Raw genomic sequence first — 22,862 nt, forward strand, 5'->3', positions numbered from 1 at the left:
CCTTGGATATAGCCCTGCAAACACAGCCACTTATCCCTATCTCTTAAGAGCGTTTGGCGCAGTAGGAACTAAAATGCTCTAGGCCTCCGGCGCTGATTGAGTTAAGGGGTGATTCAATATTGTAAATAGAGCTGTCGCGGTTCCCAAAATGTTCTGGCCGTGCACCCCGTCACTTCCCAACCTAGCTGACGCACCCCCCAATGGGTTTCCGTTAGAAAAAATTGTTGCTGGTCTCCGTGCACAGATGAAGCACACCTGTGTCAGACACGCCAGAGACATTATTGTTTATTATTATTATTATTAGCCTTTTCATGTCACGCACCACCTAGAGGGCGCTCGCGCACCACAAGTTTGGGAACCAATAAATCTGTTAAATAATAATGCATAAAGACCTCACTCAATCTAGTGCTCAGCAGGTGTGCTCATCATTCATCAGGAAGGAACTCATTCTGCACAGGAAAATAAGCATAAAAATCAACTAAAAACATAGATTAATTTACTTATCGACCCACTAACCCATGGTGGCTGTGACAAAGACGACGATAATGATGTTTGTGGGCGGAGCTCTGCTTCTGGAGGCAGCCTGAAGTCATTGTACAAGATGACGATGATGAACAATACAAACGATCTATACAGTGAAAAAGATGGAGCAGAACCCCTGCCAAATTCATACTCAACTCCACCCGGAAGTTCACATAATTTCTTAACACTTTGACTGCCGGGACACGTCTTTAGACGTCTTTGCTGGCCATGCTAAAGTTGCCGGGGGACGCTGTACAGCGTCCTTATATCAATATTTCAAAAATCTGCGGTCGGATTCATATTCCCCCTCCGCTGGCCTGAGATCCACCAGCAGGACCCACTGAGCTCTCTGGCGGTTCAGGAGCGCCATCTGGTGGCCGATCGGCGCAATCGCCACACAGGATCTTGAATAGAGGTTGTCATGACGACCGTAGTACTTCCGGGCGCTCGCTATGGTTCATGGGACTCTGGCTCGTCACGCTACACGGTGATCGATTGGCAATAACTCGATAAACAACATGATTTGGACGTATATACCATTATACAAGCTGGAGATGGACCGGGTAAAAAGATATCCCATAATGATAAAATTTCTACTCGACGATGATCGCCCAACGGCGCGCGGAGACTGGGGTGAGTTTGAGCGTGTAACGTTACCGTCTTAGATACTAACTGCTATTATCAACATTTGACCCACATTAGATGATTGGTATAACGCTGCCCACGGAATTATAAACGCCCCCTCGCCCATCCGGTCAACATCAGATGACGTGTAGTAACTTCTAGAAGTACGTCTAGTTGGAATTTTTTATATCGCGCTGATTGCCATCAAACTGTATTTCATCATCAATATAATGCATTTGGGGCTATAGATCACGTTCTGGAGAAAGCTGCAGAAAGAGATGAAAACATACTTATACATGATTAGACCATACTTTACTATGAATATGTGAATGAAAAAGTTTAACGTTGCTACACAATGAACAATACATATAGGACTTTGAATGGGCCCTAATAATGGCAATGTAGCAATAGAATTTAAAAAGTTATAGCCCTGCAAAGAAGGGGACTTTCTCCATAGACAAATAGCGCTGGCAATCTATGGTATATCATTAATTTAACCCAAGGCAACCAAAGTGTTAAAAAAAAAAAAGATTTGATAAAAAAAGAAATAAAAATTATTATACCAAGCAATCAATTAAATCAACAATTACATATCAATGTTACAATTCTACATGTAGCTGCTTTGACTGAACCACACTCTGTTTGTTGTGTTGCAACCGAGTACCCAAGATCGGATTTTCTTCTCATTGGTCGCGAACTCACGGTGATAACGGATGACTGGACTAACAAACCAGTGGGTGTGGCGGGAGAGGAGTGGTCCATCCACCTCAACCTTCCGCCTCGTGATTAGTTTCTACCAGTGTCTCTTGATCCCAGGGTGGTTTACGATACGCTATCTTGAAGACTGGGGCGCGTCATTCTGGTCTAAAGGACTGCTGCAGAGAGTGGGGGTGGGGCATGCCCACATCCCTCAGTACATTCTCCTAGGCGGGCGTGGTGAGGGTGGGGGTCTCAGTAGCGGTGGGTCTGGTGGGAGTAGTGTGGAGGCTGCTGGGAGGTAGAGGAAAATCCCATGCTGGTCTGGGGAAGTGCTGTGCTTGGTCCCGGGTTCTGGTAGGCAGCGTGTGGATTGGAACGCTGCAGAGAGGTGTGAGGGGAAAGAGAAAGAGGTCACAAATAAACAAACTGGCCTGGTGGCGCACCTTGCTAAAGAAGGTGCATACTGTGTTATCGCAACCATGGATACTAAATATAGGGTAGATGATGGGATGAAAATGGAACAGTTCCTGTCCCTCTGAGGTCGCCAAACCCGTAGGCGGTTTTACAATAATGACACGGCGCGGTCTAGGCCGCCTCATCTCGGCGGAGAGGATTCTTCAGAAATGGCGAAAACGTTGCGCGATTCAGAAATAGGTCAACATTTTGATATTCGCAATTTCTAGTGCTTTGAAATGTTCTCTATCCATTTCCTTATTTGCAAAATTGTATAAGACTTGTAAATATGTTAATTATTGTTAACTTGTCCGGCTGTATAATTTCCAAAGCGTAGGAAATTAAACCATGAATCTTTTCTTAATTTGGAACAGTGGAAATAGTTGTAATAATTTTTGGAACGAATGGTGTGCGTCTGGAGAAATGAGATAAAAAAAAAGCGACACGCAATTTAGCTTCTTTCCTCAAAGGGAAACCGAAAACAAAGTCCTTTACATCCTCCCTTCTACCCCGCCGCTTAGAGTCTGAAAACACTCGGTTTGGAGGGCCAGTCGGAGGGCTAGATGATCACTTCCCCCTAGACCCACAAAATAATCTGGACACCCTACACTACGTGGCCACATGCAAAACAGAGGGGTAGGGCCAAGTAGTAGAGCCAAGGAGGGGATTGGGATTGGGCGTGTGTGTGCGTGTGTCTCATGTTAGATTTCGATCAATCAGCCAGTATCACCTCTTCATCTGTTGGCTTGTGTAGTTCTGCGTTGTGTTTATTTCTCCGACATCCTCTCATACTGGCTGTACAATCTTTGTCATTCCCCTTTAATGCAATCCGTAATCATAATAATTCACCACCTTCATAAGAATTCGACACTTGACAGCGTAATACCTTTCTTGGAAAACGTTGTTTATTCCATAAACAAAGCCTCGTAATCAGATGGAAACCAATTCTGTATTGTCCTTGAAAAGTCTTTGGAAGAAAACTAAATTCATTATTCTAATGATCTCTCCTTTCACCCCGCTCGGTGGTCGTCGCGGCCTAGCTGTTATCCAAAAGCCTTCTTGGTTGTCGTGCCACGTCACTCCCCCCCCCCCCCCCCCCCCCCCCTTGCGAGGGGAGGAGGGAGCCATTTCAAAGTCTCTGATCAACGCTTCTCCTCTGTGTCGTAGCTGAATCTAACTTGCACCCGGAAGAAACCTTAGTTATATGATCTTCGTCATAGCAACGACGGGCCCGCCCCCTTTCCTCGTTACTATGTGACGCTGCCATGGCAATGGCTTTCAACCTTTAAACACACATTAAACTGCCGTTTCTAATGACGGCAAACTCTCTCTCTGACCATTCCTGCACTGTTCTCTGTCCCTATCAGTGTTTATGTTTAACAAGCTGAATGACCTTGAAGCACTGGGCTCTCTTAGTCTGCTGCTGAATACATTGCCTCTCTCTCTCTGACCGCCTCCACCACCATTACCATGCACATCTACCTCTCTGACCTGGCCCCTTTAGATGCGGTCATCTCCCCCAATATATACATTACATACATTGAAAAACCTCGATTTCCTTCACCTGGTAGTCTGAGGTCATGATGAGGCCACCTGAGGTAGTGGTGTGTGTGTGTGTGTGTGTGTGTGTGTGTGTGTGTGTGTGTGTGTGTGTGTGTCTCACCTGGTAGTCTGAGGTCATGATGAGGCCACCTGAGGTAGTGGTGGGTGTGTGTGTGTGTGTGTGTGTCTCACCTGGTAGTCTGAGGTCATGATGAGGCCACCTGAGGTAGTGGTGTGTGTGTGTGTGTGTGTGTGTCTCACCTGGTAGTCTGAGGTCATGATGAGGCCACCTGAGGTAGTGGTGGGTGGGACCAGTGTGTGTCTCACCTGGTAGTCTGAGGTCATGATGAGGCCACCTGAGGTAGTGGTGGGTGGGACCACCCGCACCTTCTTCTGAGGCGGGCCCTGGGCGTGGCTGTTGTCGGGGTTACCGGTGTGCCCTGCCCCATTGGTGTGGTTGTTCCCTTGTTGCTGCTGCTGGTTCTTCTACAGAGAGAGAAGCACACCGAAAGAAGCCTTCATCAACCGTACACAAGCCATCTACTGTACACAAGCCTTCATCAATCAAACGTACACAAGCCTTCATCAATCATCAAATGTACACAAGCCTTCATCAATCATCAAATGTACACAAGCCTTCATCAATCATCTACCGTACACAAGCCTTCATCAATCATACACAAGGCCTTCATCTACCGTACACAAGCCTTCATCTACCGTACACAAGCCTTCATCAAACATACACAAGGCCTTCATCTACCGTACACAAGCCTTCATCTACTGTACACAAGGCTTCATCTACCGTACACAAGGCCTTCATCTACCGTACACAAGGCCTTCATCTACCGTACACAAGCCTTCATCTACTGTACACAAGGCCTTCATCTACCACAAGCCTTCATCTACCGTACACAAGGCCTTCATCTACCGTACAAGGCTTCACCAACCGTAGACACGGGCTTCATCTACTGTACACAAGGCCTTAATTTACCGTACAAGGCTTCACCAACCGTAGACACGGCCTTCATCTACTGTACACAAGGCCTTCATCTACCGTACAAGGCTTCACCAACCGTAGACACGGCCTTCATCTACCGTACACAAGCCTTCATCAAATGTACACAAGCCTTCACCAACCGTAAACAAGCCTTCATGCACCTCCCTCTGGACCATCCCCTAGTTGCAACATAGTACCATCTTGTTTCATATTTAGTATTGTTGTTGGTGGGGCTATCCATTTGGTTACATTTGGATCATGGATTGGGCCCTTAAAGCTGCACTATGGAAGACTGGCACCCTGTGGCTGTGAGAGGTAAATGCACAGTGTTTAAACAAAGACATTTCTTAACCTCTTAACAGGCCGCTCTACCTCCTGTGCCACTGTCGCTCCCATCATAAGATAATAATATAATATAATAATAAGATAATAATTACATGTATAGCAAAATTTCAGGTTCTGCAAATGTAAACAAATCCCCCTCCCCTCCCCTCCCCTGAAACTACAAACTCCTTTAAGTAAACAGCCCCAGACAATCAGAGAGAAAAGGTATAAAGGCACACACATTTCTTACTTTATCCGCTTTGTCCTCTGGCTCCTCCTCTGTCAGGAACTCTCTCTTGGGGTAAGGGATCTGGCAACCAGCGAAGACACTGAGGGGAGAAAGACAAAAGAGGATGTCAGCTTTAATCACGCATTCCCATGACTCCCGGCTAATTAGCCTAGAGACCAGGCCGACCGCTATCCCGGGTCATGGGCCCAGCGCTGGCAACTTGGACTGCAGACACCCCCCCCCCCCCTCCCCCCCGGTCCTGGGAGTGGCTGTAGCCTCCGGCAAAAATTAAGATTAGCCACAATCATTTTATTATGTAACACTGAAACCCCCCCCCGGCTCTCATAAAGAGATCATAAAGCAGTTACATAAGATTTTCTTTTGAGCTTCCACGAAATGATGGAACAGAGATTTAAAAACAAGGTCAAAACCAATGTTCTCAATGCTAATTTATATTAAATCCATGCAATTGCTTTCAGACCTTTATTTAGTGCTCAAAAACAATTGAGGTCGCCCTCATTTTTCGAGTTTGTCAAGCTTACAGTTCATCACAATGAATTTCAGTTTCTCAGTTTCTGGGAGAACCGTGTGTTTCTATGTTAGACTGTGGCTAATTTGCATTTCCATAATATGGTGTGGAAAAGACACACACACACACACCGTTATCTAATAAAAGAGGCCTGACAGGTGTAACGTTATCTAATAAAAGAGGCCTGAGGGCCGTAACGTTATCTAATAAAAGAGGCCTGAGGGCCGTAACGTTATCTAATAAAAGAGGCCTGACAGGTGTAACGTTATCTAATAAAAGAGGCCTGAGGGCCGTAACGTTATCTAATAAAAGAGGCCTGACAGGTGTAATGTTATCTAATAAAAGAGGCCTGACAGGTGTAACGTTATCTAATAAAAGAGGCCTGAGGGCCGTAACGTTATCTAATAAAAGAGGCCTGACAGGTGTAACGTTATCTAATAAAAGAGGCCTGAGGGCCGTAACGTTATCTAATAAAAGAGGTCTGACGGGTGTAACGTTATCTAATAAAAGAGAACTGACAGGTGTAACGTTATCTAATAAAAGAGGCCTGACAGGTGTAACGTTATCTAATAAAAGAGGCCTGACGGGTGTAACGTTATCTAATAAAAGAGGTCCGACAGGTGTAACGTTATCTAATAAAAGAGGCGTGACGGGTGTAACGTTATCTAATAAAAGATAACTGACAGGTGTAACGTTATCTAATAAAAGAGGCCTGACAGGTGTAACGTTATCTAATAAAAGAGGACTGACAGGTGTAACGTTATCTAATAAAAGAGGCCTGACGGTGTAACGTTATCTAATAAAAGAGGTCTGACGGGTGTAACGTTATCTAATAAAAGATAACTGACGGGTGTAACGTTATCTAATAAAAGATAACTGACGGGTGTAACGTTATCTAATAGAAGATAACTGACGGGTGTAACGTTATCTAATAAAAGAGGCCTGACGGTGTAACGTTATCTAATAAAAGAGGCGTGACGGGTGTAACATTATCTAATAAAAGAGGCCTGGCGGGTGTAACGTTATCTAATAAAAGATAACTGACGGGTGTAACGTTATCTAATAAAAGAGAACCGACAGGTGTAACTCTATCTAATAAAAGAGGTCTGACGGGGGGCGGCTACGTGGCGCAGTGGGCAATGCGCTCGCAACGAATGCTGGAGACTGGGCTCCAGTGGTGCAGTGCTGGGCAACCGCGGTCAAACGGCGTTTGGGCTTCGAAGTGCGCGCATCCTATTATTATGCAAAGTCTAGGTGATAAGTGCCTAGACTTTGCATAATAATAGGATATACCGTTTGGCCTCCGCCCATATTACGACTGCACCCCTGCTGGGCTCGAACAGGATGCTTCCTGTTGGAGCCCCGCTCTCCACATTGCTTTCAGTTTAGCTGGTCGTCCGCACTAATACACATTGGCAGTATTACGGGGAGGGAAACTGAAGGGTGGGGATCGGGTGTTGTGGACAGCGACTCCTACAGGTCGGTTGGTGCGCCTGCGCAGTAGAATCAAGAAGCGACGGGGGCGGGGCCCCTCCAAAGCCCAGACCCTCGACGCTGAAAGATCGAGCTGCGCAGGTGAAAAGATGCGATGGCTGTTACCTCGAGTATCGGAGGGGACTCGTGCTATGTATGACTCAGTCCACATTGCAGCCGGCTTGTGGGAGGCAAGAAACAACGTTCGAAGACAGGGGAGGGTTGAATTGGACGATATGAAAATTAGTATGGGAGAAAAATAGAAAATGGGAGAAAAAGTGGATAAAAAAAAAAGAGGTCCGACGGTGTAACGTTATCTAATAAAAGAGGCCTGACAGGTGTAACGTTATCTAATAAAAGAGGCCTGGCGGTGTAACGTTATCTAATAAAAGAGGTCTGACGGGTGTAACGTTATCTAATAAAAGAGAACTGACAGGTGTAACGTTATCTAATAAAAGAGGCCTGACAGGTGTAACGTCATCTAATAAAAGAGGCCCAACAGGTGTAACGTTATCTAATAAAAGAGGTCTGACGGGTGTAACGTTATCTAATAAAAGAGGCCTGACAGGTGTAACGTTATCTAATAAAAGATAACTGACGGGTGCAACGTTATCTAATAAAAGAGAACTGACGGGTGCAACGTTATCTAATAAAAGAGAACTGAGGGCCATAATGTTATCTTGTAAAATAATCTGACTGGGTAATTTTATAATAATCTGACTGGGTCATCTTATTTCAGTATCTTAGTTGGAGGCCCAAATGTATGTGCACAAGCACTGAAAAGTTAGTTTTTCATAATATGCAACCTTTAACTCAATGGGGGCCATTCACGTAATATTATGTGATTGCCCGACAACCGTTGGGTGCCAGACCACGTAATATTATGCGTTTGGTTAATTCCCCCCCCCCCCCGATTTTAACACTTTGAGTGCCAGCCACGAGAGTTCTCGTTAGTTCATGCCATGCGTTGAGTGCCAAGAACGAGAAATCTCGTTATTTAATCGTTATTTTTTTCATTATGGATTTCCATACATTTTTCATCAATCTAGCCTCACGTTACCAGTGGGGATCTATCTGAGCTCGAACAGGGAAAATACCGCCCCCCATCATCTCTCCGGATGGTATTGCACCCATTGGATTGGACTGAATGAAATGGATGGGAAAAAAATAGTCCGGAATCCACATTTTACTTGTCAGGCATGTAACCGGAGACGATCCGGAGACGATCAGCCCGCTTCTCTAGCATGCATAAGTACACATATACTATCGATAATCTAGCGTTTATTTGAAAACGATTAATAAATGTCATTCAATAATGACAACGTGTTTTGTAGGGGTGGGGGAAAAAATCGATACGTAGTAGTATCGCGATACTTTGCGTGGCGATACTGTATCGATACAGGGACGCCAAGTATCAATATTTAATTATTCATAAAAAATAAACAAATACATTTTTTTTATAAGAAAGTTGCATTGTTCATTTCAATACCTGTAATAGTACAGTAGTCCACACACACACAGACACACACACGTGCATTCAGTTAAGTTGGAATATGACTGTAATACAAACAGTTCAGTTTGTCAGGTACATGCAACAGAGATTACAGTGTTTACATCTGTCTGCTTGAGAAAATACCATGTTCTGCAATAAAAATTATTGAAGTGAGATGAACAGACTGAACTTTATTTTATTAGATAAAACATGTTGACAGTTTTACTTTGCAGTTGAAAAAAGGTAATAAAAAAAAAAAAAAAAAAATCCCGCAATACACAGCGTATCGCGATATATTTAGTATCGCGATACTATCGTATCGTGACGCAAGTATTGCGATAGTATCGTATCGTGAGGTCTCTGGCGATTCCCACCCCTAGTGTTTTGTGTATTCCACTAATGCGCGATTCCTGCAGAATCACTTTTTTTTCTGGACGTTTAAAAAAACGAGCGTTTTTCAAAATGGTATAAAACGGAAATGTACCAATTAAAAAACAATCCGCTTCGACAATGTTGACTGCAAACAAGTCATTGATAAGCAACGGGCGTATTAGACACAGCCATAATTTAAGATATAGTTTATGCGTTCGCAAATGTGCTCGCCCTTCCATCGACTACAGCGTTGGCACTCAAGCGCTAAATCGTGAGCCCCCTGCTGGCACTCAAAGTGTTAATATCCTATTTAATGCCAGGGACCCGTATGTTGCCGTTAGAAGCCCTAGTGTGACGCAGAGGGTGCAGTACCGGCCAGATTCTCCCAGGTGGCGGTATCGAGCTGCAGTAAACCTGGTTCCAGACCCTTGTTTTACACTGTAAGGTCTCCGGGCGCAGATTTTTACTATACGGCGTCGGCGAGGCTATAGGTTGAATCGGTCGCATCCAAACGTCTACGGGACATCCCATGCATATGCTGTGATTGATTATGCCGTGGCCCTAATCGACATTGGATGTACCAGATGGCGATCAAACAATTGGAATATTATTTTTGGAATACTCCCACAGGTAAGGACTATCTGATGTAAATTCTGGCTTGATTGTGCAATGTTTTCATACCGATCCAGCTGATTAGCATTTTTAGCATTAAATACTAATGCCGTTACTGGTCATCAATAATCAGAAACAACTTCCCCCGCCCCCCCCCCCCCCCCCCCCCTCCCCCTTTCATGCATTCATGATGGAACATGATACCGATCAAATGCATTTGGATTTTTAACTCTAGCTTGTGTAGGGCCGAAACGCCAATCGATTTAACGTTATTATTAGCTTAGCGCCTTATAACTAGCCTTGCAGGAATTATCCCAGATCATTCCAATATAACGCTCATATTCATCACGGTATAAAACGGGAACGTATTGATGAAAAAAATATTTCTTTATGGCATATTGAAGGGAAGGTTTATACTGTCAATTGACAATGACATTGGACCCATAGCTATAATATAAAATATATATTGAGCTCTACAAACAAGATAACACACTCCTATCTTTTAAAGCGTGGCCTAGCTAGAACAGGATGAGGCCAATAGCTGGCACTGATTGAGTTAAAGGACAATGAGATGTTGGGTAAGGAGCTATTTTAGGAGTTAAGGTGAGAGTAAGGAGTTAGGGTGAGAATGTGTGTCGTGACTGACTCTGAGGTGGGTAGTGGCTCCTCCAGGAAGTATGGGTCCTGCATGGCCTGTTCAGACGTGATCCTCCGGATGGGGTCCATGGTCAGCAGCTTCTGAAGCTTTCACAACGTGGAAACAAACAACGTTAAGACCTTTTAACATGGGGTCCATAGTCAGCAGCTACGATTTGCAATAGCTTCTTCAACCTTTTTGCCACGCCCCCTTTTAGCTAATAGGGAGGTGTAGAGGTTACATCATTGGCGTTTTTCGTGTTCCACCCTCTGTCCAACGCAATGTATTTCCCCATTGCCCATTTCTAAATCGTCTCGTTTAAAACAAATAAAGCATTAACATTTGCATGGTGTACCTTTATGTGGTTATTCATCCACAATCTATAGCTCAACATGAAAATATTCACAATGAATGATTTTTTTTTTATCCACTTTTTCTCCCATTTTCTATATTTTCTCCCATCCCAATTTCGTATCATCCAATTCAACCCTCCCCTGTCACGAACGCCGTTTCTTGCCTCCCACAAGCCGGCTGCAATGTGGACTAAGTCATACATAGCACAAGTCCCCTCCGGTACTTGAGGTAACAGCAGTCGCATCTTTTCACCTGCGCAGCTCGATCTCTCAGTGGCGAGGAGTAACGCGTGGGAGGCTCACGCTGCCCCCGACACTTCCTGATTCTACTGCGCAGGCGCACCAACCGACCTGTAGGAGTCGCTGTCCACAACGCCCGATCCCCACCCATCAGTTTCCCACCCCCTAATACGGCCAATGTGTATTAGTACGGACGACCAGCTAAACTGAAAGCAATGTGGAGCGCTGGGATCGAACAGGCGATCCCAGCGTCGGATCGAACAGGCGATCCCAGCGTCTCCGCATTCGTGGCGAGCGCCTTGCCCACTACGCCACGTAGCCGTCCATATTCACAATTAATCATAAAAAGAATCGCCAAATTTCATTTCAACCAAAAATTCTTAAACAATAATGTTAGTGATAGAAGGGAACTCATTTTGTGCAAAAATGGAAAGCTTTTCAATTTCCATGCGGCAGAATTGTTACAATAGCCGATAATCCATTTTCCCAATTTTATTTATTTTTATTTTATTTATCCTTTATTTATCCAGTGATAAATCCCCATACAGGTGGAACAACCAGTGATGTCAGACTACACCTCCCTATTGGCATGAACACACACACACACTTGACCTCGATGCCCAATTTCAGCTGCCTAGGTTTTAATTTTAGCACCCTACTGGGGCAAAAACTGTAGCCGCTAGAGGGTGGGCAGATTTTTGTGGACTGACCGACAAACGGACAAAAAAAAAACCTAAAAAAATATCTTGATTTTGGCAGACCATGAACATTACCTGAAGCTTCAAAGCATTGGCGTCAGCTCCTACCTATTTCATATCCTTGTTCAAGAACTAATCTTTAACTCACCAGGTGGAATGCTTTGCTGTCCGGTTTGACTTTGTGTTTCTCCATGTATTTTATAAGGCTGCAGTTCGTGTATCTATGAGACAAGAGAGGACCTCAGGTTAGGGGTGATGCCCTGCTCTTGGTAACTGTGCTGTAATGTACTGTCCAATTGACCTATTTCAAACCCTGCCCTCTTTTCTTGATCCTCCAATCACAACTGTTTGCTCCAACAGTTACTTTGATTCATTCTGTGTATTTGTGTTTTTATTAAACCAACAGTAACTTTGTATCATTCTGTGTATTTGTGTTTTCATTAAACCAACAGTAACTTTGTATCCTTCTGTGTATTTGTGTTTCCATTAAACCAACAGTTACTTTGTATCATTCTGTTTATTTGCGTTTTCATTAAACCAACAGTTACTTTGTATCATTCTGTGTATTTGTGTTTTCATTAAACCAACAGTAACTTTGTATCATTCTGTGTATTTATTAAACCAAGAGTTACTTTGTATCATGCTGTGTATTTGTTTAAACTTTTTATTAAACCAACAACAGTAACTTTGTATCATTCTGTGTATTTGTGTTTTCATTAAACCAACAGTAACTTTGTATCATGCTGTGTATTTATGTTTAAACTTTTTATTAAACCAACAGTAACTTTGTATCATGCTGTGTATTAAACCAACAGTAACTTTGTATCATTCTGTGTATTTGTGTTTTTATTAAACCAACAGTAACTTTGTATCATTCTGTGTATTTGTGTTTTTATTAAACCAACAGTAACTTTGTATCATTCTGTGTATTTTTTTTTATCTACTTTCCCTCCCCTGTCTCGAACGTTGTTAGGCCATGCCTCCCACAAGCCGGCTGCAATGTGGACTAAGCCTTACATCACGTGTCCCCTCCGGTACTCGAGGAAGCAGCAGTCGCATCTTTTCACCGGCACAGCGCGATCTCTCAGCGTCTGGGGTCTGCGTTTGGAGGGCACGCCGCCCCTGTCGCTTCCCGATTCTGCTGCGCAGGCGCACCAACCGACCTGTAGGAGTCGCTGTCCACAACGTCCGATCCCTACCCATCAGCTTCCCACCCACTAATACTGCCAATTGTATTAGTATGAACAACCAGCCAAGCTGATAGCAATGCGGAGAGCTGGGCTCAAGTATTTGTGTATTAGTTAAACCAACAGTAACTTTGTATCATTCTGTGTATTTATTAAACCAACAGTAACTTTGTATCATTCTGTGTATTTGTGTTTTCATTAAACCAACAGTTACTTTGTATCATGTTGTGTATTTGTGTTTAAACTTTTTATTAAACCAACAGTTACTTTGTATCATTCTGTGTATTTGTGTTTTTATTAAACCAACAGTAACTTTGTATCATGCTGTGTATTTGTGTTTAAACTTTTTATTAAACCAACAGTAACTTTGTATCATTCTGTGTATTTGTGTATTAGTTAAACCAACAGTTACTTTGTATCATTCTGTGTATTTGTGTTTTTATTAAAACAGTAACTTTGTATCATTCTGTGTATTAGTTAGGGCTGTCCCCGACTAAGGATTTGGATGGTCGACTATGATTGGCCAAAATTTGCCGTTAGTAAAAAAAAAAAAAAAAAAAAAAAATATATATATATATATATATATTTTTTTTTTTTATCATTCCATTTGGGCTGTGGGGGGTGCTTAATGTCTAAAGGAGTCGACTGAAGGCTTCTTGTCCTCTGCAAAAGCATGCAATTGGTCCACTGATGGATACATCTTGATATTTGTCTAGTCTAGTGTGTTCATTAGATGGGTGAAATCCTCTTTCAGTACCTCTGTGCCTGTTTTCTTAGGCAGTTAGCCTCTGGTATGCGTGCCATTAGCGTTAGCCTCGCTTCTAGGCCTCTTTTCTTTTGGAAATAATGATAAATAAAAAAATATAAAAATGTTGTATTCGACTAAGAGGTTGGCTAGTCGACTACGGCTCCTTTCGACCAATTAGTCGACTAATCGACTAATAGGGGTCAGCCCTAGTATTAGTTAAACCAACAGTTACTTTGTATCATTCTGTGTATTTGTGTTTTCATTAAACCAACAGTAACTTTGTATCATTCTGTGTATTTGTGTTTTTATTAAACCAACAGTAACTTTGTATCATTCTGTGTATTAGTTAAACCAACAGTAACGTTGTATCATTCTGTGTATTTGTTTTCATTAAAGCAACAGTAACTTTGTATCATTCTGTCTATTTGTGTTTGTATTAAAGCAACAGTAACTTTGTATCATTCTGTGTATTTGTGTTTGTATTAAAGCAACAGTAACTTTGTATCATTCTGTGTATTTGTGTTTAAACTTTTTATTAAACCAACAGTAACTTTGTATCATTCTGTGTATTTGTGTTTGTATTAAAGCAACAGTAACTTTGCACGGCCCGACTGGATGAGTTGTGTATGAGAGGTGCTCTGCAGACTGGATGAGTTGTGTATGAGAGCCGCTCTGCAGACTGGATGAGTTGTGTATGAGAGCCGCTCTGCAGACTGGATGAGTTGTGTATGAGAGGCGCTCTGCAGACTGGATGAGTTGTGTATGAGAGGCGCTCTGCAGACTGGATGAGTTGTGTATGAGAGCCGCTCTGCAGACTGGATGAGTTGTGTATGAGAGGCGCTCTGCAGACTGGATGAGTTGTGTATGAGAGGCGCTCTGCAGACTGGATGAGTTGTGTATGAGAGGCGCTCTGCAGACTGGATGAGTTGTGTATGAGAGCCGCTCTGCAGACTGGATGAGTTGTGTATGAGAGCCGCTCTGCAGACTCACGTGTTCCTCCTGAAGTCCTTCATCAGAGTGGAGTGCTCTGGCATCTTCTTAATGTCCTCCCAGTCTTTATCTGGTGAGGTGAGGACAATATCTTTTCTTTTTTTTTTTTTATAATTTTTTAGCATTTTTACAGCTTTTTCTTGGTCACGCAGGACCGACAGAGGAGAGGGCGAACGGGAGGAGAGGTGGGGAGGACATGCGACAAATAACGTCGGGTGATGGGATCGAACCCGGGTCGGCCGCGTAGGTGCGCATGGCACTATGGTACGCGCCACAAGGGCGCCCGGACAATATCTTTTCAGTCAAATTGTGCTCATTTCTTTTAGCACTTCTGGGTAAGATAGCATGAATTGCTTGGTATCCACTGATTCCTTGCAATATGTTAAAACTTTAAAGATAGTTAATGTCGACGGGCCAAAAATCCCAATTTCTGCCGATAAGATTATTCTTTAAAACTGCAAATATCGGCACGAAATATTGGCAAACAGACGTGTCGCTCCATCCCTAGTCCCAACCCATACTTTAAGAATATAGACACTGCTCTAGTCTAGAGACTAGACATCCACTCACCATAACTACAACAAGCTGGGACTGGATTTATTCCTAGTGACACGTGAACAGTGTTCAAAGCCCAAGTGTAGAGTGTGGTTAAGACCTCTAGCTCTGGAACCACATGTACTGTAATCCCTACTGGTCCTGGGGTCAAATCCCACCAGAACACGGTCTTCATACTGTCTAAATACTCTGTCTTCATACTGTCTCAATACTCTGTCTTCATACTGTCTCAATACTCTGTCTTCATACCGTCTCAATACTCTGTCTTCATACTGTCTCAATACTCTGTATTCATACTATCTCAATACTCTGTCTTCATACTGTCTCAATACTCTGTCTTCATACTGTCTCAATATTCTGTCTTCATACTATCTCAATACTCTGTCTTCATACTGTCTCAATACTCTGTCTTCATACTGTCTCAATACTCTGTCTTCATACCGTCTCAATACTCTGTCTTCATACTGTCTCAATACTCTGTCTTCATACCGTCTCAATACTCTGTCTTCATACTGTCTCAATATACTCTGTCTTCATACTGTCTCAATACTCTGTATTCATACTATCTCAATACTCTGTCATCATACTGTCTCAATACTCTGTATTCATACTATCTCAATACTCTGTCTTCATACTGTCTCAATACTCTGTATTCATACTGTCTCAATACTCTGTCTTATACTGGTGGGAGTGAACTTAGTGATAATTTGGCAAGAGATGGGAGCCATGTTACAGGTTCCAAGAACAGGAGATTTAAACGAGATAGATGGACAGACAGATATAGACAGACAGATATAGACAGATAGATAAATATACAGCCAGACAGACATACATACAGTACACATACATACATACATAAACAGACAGACAGACATCTCACCAGCAGGAAAGCCCATGACATTAAAGATGCGGTCCAGCTGGTCGTGGTGGTAGGGGTTACTGGTCTTTATGTCCTCCTGACGACAGTGAAATATGGGCTCAGACGTCAACAGCTCTGCAAAGATGCATCCAATTGCCCAGATATCTGAGGGGTACAGAGAACATTGGCACCATCACTAGAACTTACATTAATATACCCTGTAACTAATATTATAACTATACACACACAAAAACATACACATGGAGGGATGCACACACACACCTCTGAATTATTATTTCTGGTCCAGATTAATTACAAACAGGCAAGTAGGGTTGGGTACCAGTTCCTAATAACAAACATTTTATTTCACTTGTAAAACTAAACTAAGTCTAAACATCTCAATTTCAACATTGTTATCACACCACACAAGTTTACAACACAAACTAAAACCCCTCCCTATCTCCCTCTCTCAAACCGTTCCTACAACAATTTTTTTTATGTTGCATGATCATGTATACATTTAAATTAGAGGTGGGCATAGAGTATTTTTTTTTAATCTAGATTAATCTATCTGCAATCCTGGAGTTAATCTAGATTAATCTAGATTAAAATGGCTCATTTGAAGTCTGCCGAAGGCATTCAAAATATGTATGTTCTACGCAGTGTGGTGCTAGTTACTGAAAAATAGTAACTCAGTTACTTTACTAGTTACTTCATTTAAAAAGTAACTCAGTTACTTTACTAGTTACTTACACCCAAAAGTAATACATTACTGTGAAAAGTAACTATTTAGTTACTTTACATTTTAATTTTTTTGCTGGGCGGCTGAGTGGCGCAGTGGGCAAGGCGCTCGCCACTAACGCAGGATATGCTGGTATCGAGCCCAGCTCTCGGCGTTGCTGCCGGCTGCCTCTATACTTTCCACAAGCAACTTGTCCTTTTGCGCAATCTGATTGGCCACTGACGTTTCTGGTCATGTGACATGTGCGCCCAATTGTGTGACGGCAAGTTCTTGGACGGTTAAGCTTAGGCGCTCTTTCGAAGTTGGTTAAGGTTAGAGTTTGTCGCGGTCAGGTGGCGTAGCGGAGATTGTGCTCGTCACCAATGCAAGAGGCTGCGGTCTCGACTCCCGGAGAGTCAGCATTGCCTTGGCTTGGGCTGATCGCTATACTAACTCGTTTGGCTGAGTTAGGGGGAGGGAAGCCGTGGGTGGGTCCTGGGCGTTGTGAACAGCGACCCCTACAGTTCGGTCGGGGCGCCTGCACAGCGAGGGTAGGATCTGGAGAAAGGTAGTGTGACCTTCCACACGTTACACTCTCCCGGTGAGAATCTGTGCTGCCAGGCTGGCTGCCGGCTGGCTGCACATGTGTCGGAGGAAAGCATGTGACAGTCTCCGGCCTCCCGGACCAACAGTAGGGGGGGGGGGGGGGGGTGGGGGGGGTGCGCAACAACAAGGGGGTTGGGAATTGGCATAACGACTAACGGTGGGATGGGAGAAAAATCGGAAAAAAGGAGGGGGAAAAAGATAAAAAAAAAAAAAAAAAAGTTAGTTTGTCTTAGAGCATGGCGATAGAACGCCAGCCCTGATTCCAAACTCTAACCTTAACCAACTGCAAAAGAGTTGCCTAAGCTTAACCAGTGATAAACTAGGCGTTAAGGCCGTTTGCAGGCTGGTCGACGCGGAAATGGGCTAAGACACTGCTCGTCATGCGATTGGGCACACATGTCACATGACCAGAAACGTGCGTGGCCAATCAGAGCGCAAAACGGGAACACGGAAGGACAAGTTGCTTGTGGAAAGTATAGACGCCTACCGGCTTGGCCGGCCGTCATACTAACACAATTGGCAGTGTTAGAGGGTGGGAAAGCCGGTGGGTAGGGATTGGACGTTGTGGACAGCAACTCCTACAGGTCGGTTGGGTGACACCGGTGCGGCGGAAACAGGAAGTATCGGGGGCAGCATGAGCCTCCCACACGTTACTCCTCGCCACTGAGAGTTCGAGCTGCTGCGGTGAAAAGATGCGACAGGCTGCCTCCTCGTGTACCGGAGGGGACACGTGATGCAATGCTTCTATCCTCACTACAGCGACCAGTGGGAGGCATAGTCTAGCAACGTTCAAGACAGGGGAGGGAAGAATTGTAAATACGAAATTGGGATGGGAGAAAAATAGAAAATGAAAAAAAAAAAATATATATAAATAAATGTATTGTTCCCATTGATGCCCTTACAGATTCTTACAGTCAACATCTGTTGATCATTGACAGTTTCCACTAATCTCTCTCTCCTAGTATGTCTCTTAGCTCTCCGTCTCTCATAAATGTCATAAATGTCACTATGAATTGAAAATGGGGGACCCTGATGTAAACAAGACAAACGTCTTTCTCTGGTCTGCATCCCCTTAACAATTGTGTGTATTGAGCTGTACTGTATTGTACCCATTCTGCAATCTGTTAAATAAAGTTCTCATTCATTCTCCCCCTTTCTTCCTCACTCCAAGTTTTCAAGTTTCTTTAATAGTTGTCATACAGAAGTACAGAATACTTTTATACAAAATGCTTCTTTCTGTTACACTCCAGAGACTCCCCACCCCTTCCTTCCTCCCACACACACACAGACAGAGAGAGAGAGAGAGAGAGACACACACAGAGAGACAGAGAGAGAGAGAGAAAGAGAGAGAGAAAGAGAGAGAGAAAGAGAGAGAGAAAGAGAGAGAAAGAGAGAGAAAGAGAGAGAGAGAGAGCTTAGGTTCTAGGTTGAAAATAAGTGCACGCTAGGTTGAATGAATTGATGAACAATTGATGTCGCCGTTGGAACGTTTCATTATAAGCGCCTTGCAAGTTGCAACGTTGGTTAAGATATGAAAATACTTGCCAGTAAGGATGCATTAGCCATTAGCTAGCTTACTTACAGAGACTTGTGGTGGAGGTTCTAGCTGAACGAGCCCGCCAGCTTGATTTCAGGCAGCAAACGGGTCCGGAAACGAACGTTTTAATCCACACCACACCACAATATGTAAAGGTTTTAACCATCCACAACAGAATACTGCAGTCCAAATGCATTTCCGATGCTTGATTCTTCTCTCAGACCAACTTGAAACTATTATGTTTTTTGGCGACGTGAGTGTAGTGTGTAAACAAACACGCCCACAACGTGTCTCCCCACACAGAGTAATTCGACCAGGTATACATCAGCTAATGTAATTGGCTCCCAGACCCAATTTTGAGAATAGATTAACGGCGTCAATTTCTTTAACGCGCAATAATAGTCCGGCGTTAATTTACCCCTGTAAATGCGTTAACGGCCCGGCCTTAATTTAAATACATGTTTACGTTTAAATATCAACATTATATGGCCATCCTCAGTAAATACTATCAAACTCCTCTGACCTCATCTGGTCTTTCCAGCTCACTCACAGATAATCTAAAACGATTTATCGGCTGTGCCTGTGGGCGTTTCCAGAGTTAGCTTAGCTTAGTTAATGTTAGCAGCTAACGTTAGTTATGGTTCTCGCAGTTTTCACTGCACATAGAAACAGCACAGCGCAACTTGCGAGAGGAGTTGTATAGGGCTGTCGAACACAGGGCTGAATAGCTAGATGTCATAGCTTCTAAAATTGAAGGTCCGCACTGGTCTGCGTCTATGACAATTGCGCATCAGATCCTTTTTCTACCTAATCCTAATCTTAGATTAGTCTTAATCTATCTGCTCTCAAAGTACCAAAATGTGGCAAAGATTGATCTAACATAATTCGGTCTGTACCCTTAAAAGTACAGTTCGGTAGCCAACCCTACAGGCAAGGGACATAAACATTGTAAATGAGTTATATTTAAATGCTATATATAACTCTAATTCTAACCATAACCTAACTATAATTCGAACCCCAACTCTAACCTAACCTCAAGTTTAAAGTTTGCTTTTATTTGTCACGTATAAAGTACATGCATGTACAGTGAAACTCTTGATTCTGTATGAGCCCCTGAGAATGTGCTTCATACAGTAAACTAAAAGTAAGTAAAAGAGGAATAAAGTCCCAACACTATACAAATATACAATTTACAACTAAAGTACAATGAGGTAAAAAGTTAGGCAATGAGGTACAAAATGCAGACAATGAGGAACGAAAATGCAAACAAAAAAATGAGGTATGGTTGTCTTTAATAAAATAGATAAAACATGGTGTAGTGTTAAAGTGTTTAAAGTGAGTGTTTTTTTTTTTTTTTTTTGTATCTTTCTTCCCCTCCTTTTTCCCGATTTCTCTCCCATCCCACCCTTCCTGGTTGTTGCGTACTTTCCCCTACTGTTGGTCCGGGAGACCGGAGACTGTCACATGCTTTCCCCCGACGCATGTGCAGCCTGGGGCAGGCCAACCTGGCCGCGCAGGCTCTCACCGGGGAGAGTGTAGCGTGTGGGAGGCCACACTATCTCTCCTCAGTTCCAGCCCTCGCTGAGCAGGCGCCCCGACCGAACTGTAGGGGTCGCTGTCCACAACGCCCAGGACCCACCCTTCAGCTTTCCCACCCTCTGATACGGCCAATTGTATCAGTGTGAGGGGCCAGCCAAGCTGATAGCAATGCCGGGAGCTGGATTCGAACAAGCGAATCCTAGTGTCTCCCGGTGTTGGTGACGGACGTAATCTCCGTGCGCCACCTGCCCCCCCAAGTGAGTGTTTTTTAAAGTGAGGGTGTGCATGTGGATGTGTGTGCAATGAGTGTAGATGGATGGGTTGATGTTACATTGTCATTGAGCATCCTGATCCTGCCTGGGGATAGAAGCTCCTAGAACCTAACTCTAACCCAACTCTAACTTAACCCAACTCTAACCTAACCCAACTCTAACTCCAACTATAACCCAACCCTAACCCCCCCCCCCCCCCCCCCCACACACACACACACACACATATCTCACCGATGGCTTTGGTGTAGTGCCTGGCCCCCAGCAGGAGCTCAGGAGCTCTGTACCAGAACGTGACGACCACAGGGTCCAGGTCAGCTAAAGGCTTCAGTGGCGAGTTGAAGAGACGAGCGAAGCCCATGTCCGCTGTGCAACAAAAACCAGAACGAACAGGTCAAAACGACATAAAACAGGTCAAAACCGGACGGACTGAGCTCTTGATACAAGGACTAACGCTAGACATCATGTTGCACTCTAGTTGAGTGACTGAGCTCTTGATACAAGGACTAACACTAGCCATCATGTTGTTACTCTAGTTGAGTGACTGAGCTCTTGATACAAGGACTAACACTAGACAACATGCTGTCACTCTAGTTGACTGAGCTCTTGATACAAGGACTAACACTAGCCATCATGTTGTTACTCTACTTGAGTGACTGAGCTCTTGATACAAGGACTAACGCTAGCCATCATGTTGTTACTCTAGTTGAGTGACTGAGCTCTTGATACAAGGACTAACACTAGACAACATGCTGTCATTCTCTAGTTGAGTGACTGAGCGCTTGATACAAGGACTAAAACTAGACAACATGCTGTCATTCTCTAGTTGACTGAACTCTTGATACAAGAACCAACACTAGACAACAGATAAATATAACTAAGCTCTTGAAACAAGGACTACAGGTAACTCTTTCTTAAATGTATTTGCAGCTGTAAATGGTTCGTCTACATTGGTAATGGTTGTAAACACTGGAGTAATAGACACCAACAGTATATTGTGACTTATAGTTTCAGTGGAAATATGTTGTTACTGTAGGGGAACAGCTTGAACCCCAGTTTATTTCCAGTCAGCTTTGATATTAACAAACACTACGACAAGACGACAAAACTTTGGTCCATTTAGAATGTTGATGTCGTCAACTTGATTCCGTCCATAATGGGAACATTCCAAATAAACTATATAGCTATAATATAATATATATTTATACAGTAACTTATTTGACTGAATTTCTCCAGACCTCTCTTGACAGAGCCTGGGGTGTGGCCAGCAATAGCAACCCCTCCCCCCATCCAACAGTGTTTATTTTTTTTTTTTTACTAAATGCAATACCTAGTCCCAACTCCTAGAGGGGCTCCTAGAAGTCACTGTTTGCTGGCATTACAGATTCTACCTTTAACACATTGAGTGCCAGCAGGAGGCGCACGATTTATCGCTTGAATGCCAGCCTTTTGGGACTGATTTTCCGATATTTCATGATTTTTGCGGAGCTATTTCTATATTCTATATTATGGCTATGTGTCTAATACGCCCGTCGCTTATCAATGACTTGCTTGCAGTAAACATGTACGAAACAGATTGCGGTACATTTCCGTTTTATACCGTTTAGAAAAACGGAAGTTTTTGGACATTCCTAAAAAAAAAAAAAAAGATTCCGCACATTTCCATTGAGTCCAATCCAATGGGTGTATTACCATCCGGGAGACGATAGGGGGCGGTATTTTCCCTTTTCGAGGTCAGAGCCAGTCCCAATGATAACGTGAGGCTGGATTGATGAAAAATGAATGGATATTGCTAATAAAAGCAATAACGATTAAATAACGAGTTTCTCATTGTTGGCACTCAGTGTTAAAAAGGTGACCACATCCTAGGGTGAGACTAATGGTACTTTCAGTTCAACAGTTGAGAATGTTTTAAACTATGAATAACACAAATCTAAAGTATGAGTATACATACCGATCTTTACCCGACCTCTCTCTGGCCCCTCCCCCATCACTAGGATATTGGCTGGTTTCTGCGGGGTGGGAGGGTGTGGCAAACAACAACAACAACAACAA

General features: G+C 43.4%; 1 protein-coding gene across 1 annotated transcript in view; it reads right to left on the bottom strand.

Annotated features, from left to right (window-relative positions):
* Positions 1 to 1,376: 1,376 nt before the first annotated feature.
* The window catches only part of cdk8 (cyclin dependent kinase 8), a 74,354-nt gene continuing 52,868 nt past the window's right edge, over positions 1,377 to 22,862 (bottom strand). The window contains exons 5-13 of the mRNA XM_084326522.1: positions 22,762 to 22,819; positions 21,042 to 21,173; positions 16,157 to 16,300; positions 14,722 to 14,791; positions 11,945 to 12,017; positions 10,515 to 10,612; positions 5,403 to 5,490; positions 4,168 to 4,326; positions 1,377 to 2,223 (exon numbers count right to left, since the gene is read on the bottom strand). Of these exons, the coding sequence (XP_084182648.1) occupies positions 2,098 to 2,223; positions 4,168 to 4,326; positions 5,403 to 5,490; positions 10,515 to 10,612; positions 11,945 to 12,017; positions 14,722 to 14,791; positions 16,157 to 16,300; positions 21,042 to 21,173; positions 22,762 to 22,819 (948 nt within the window). The 3' untranslated portion in view covers positions 1,377 to 2,097. The remainder of the gene's footprint in view (positions 2,224 to 4,167; positions 4,327 to 5,402; positions 5,491 to 10,514; positions 10,613 to 11,944; positions 12,018 to 14,721; positions 14,792 to 16,156; positions 16,301 to 21,041; positions 21,174 to 22,761; positions 22,820 to 22,862) is intronic.

The sequence above is a fragment of the Notolepis coatsorum genome, assembly GCF_963971535.1.
Source record: "Notolepis coatsorum genome assembly, chromosome: 12".
Taxonomy (NCBI): Eukaryota; Metazoa; Chordata; class Actinopteri; order Aulopiformes; family Paralepididae; genus Notolepis; species Notolepis coatsorum.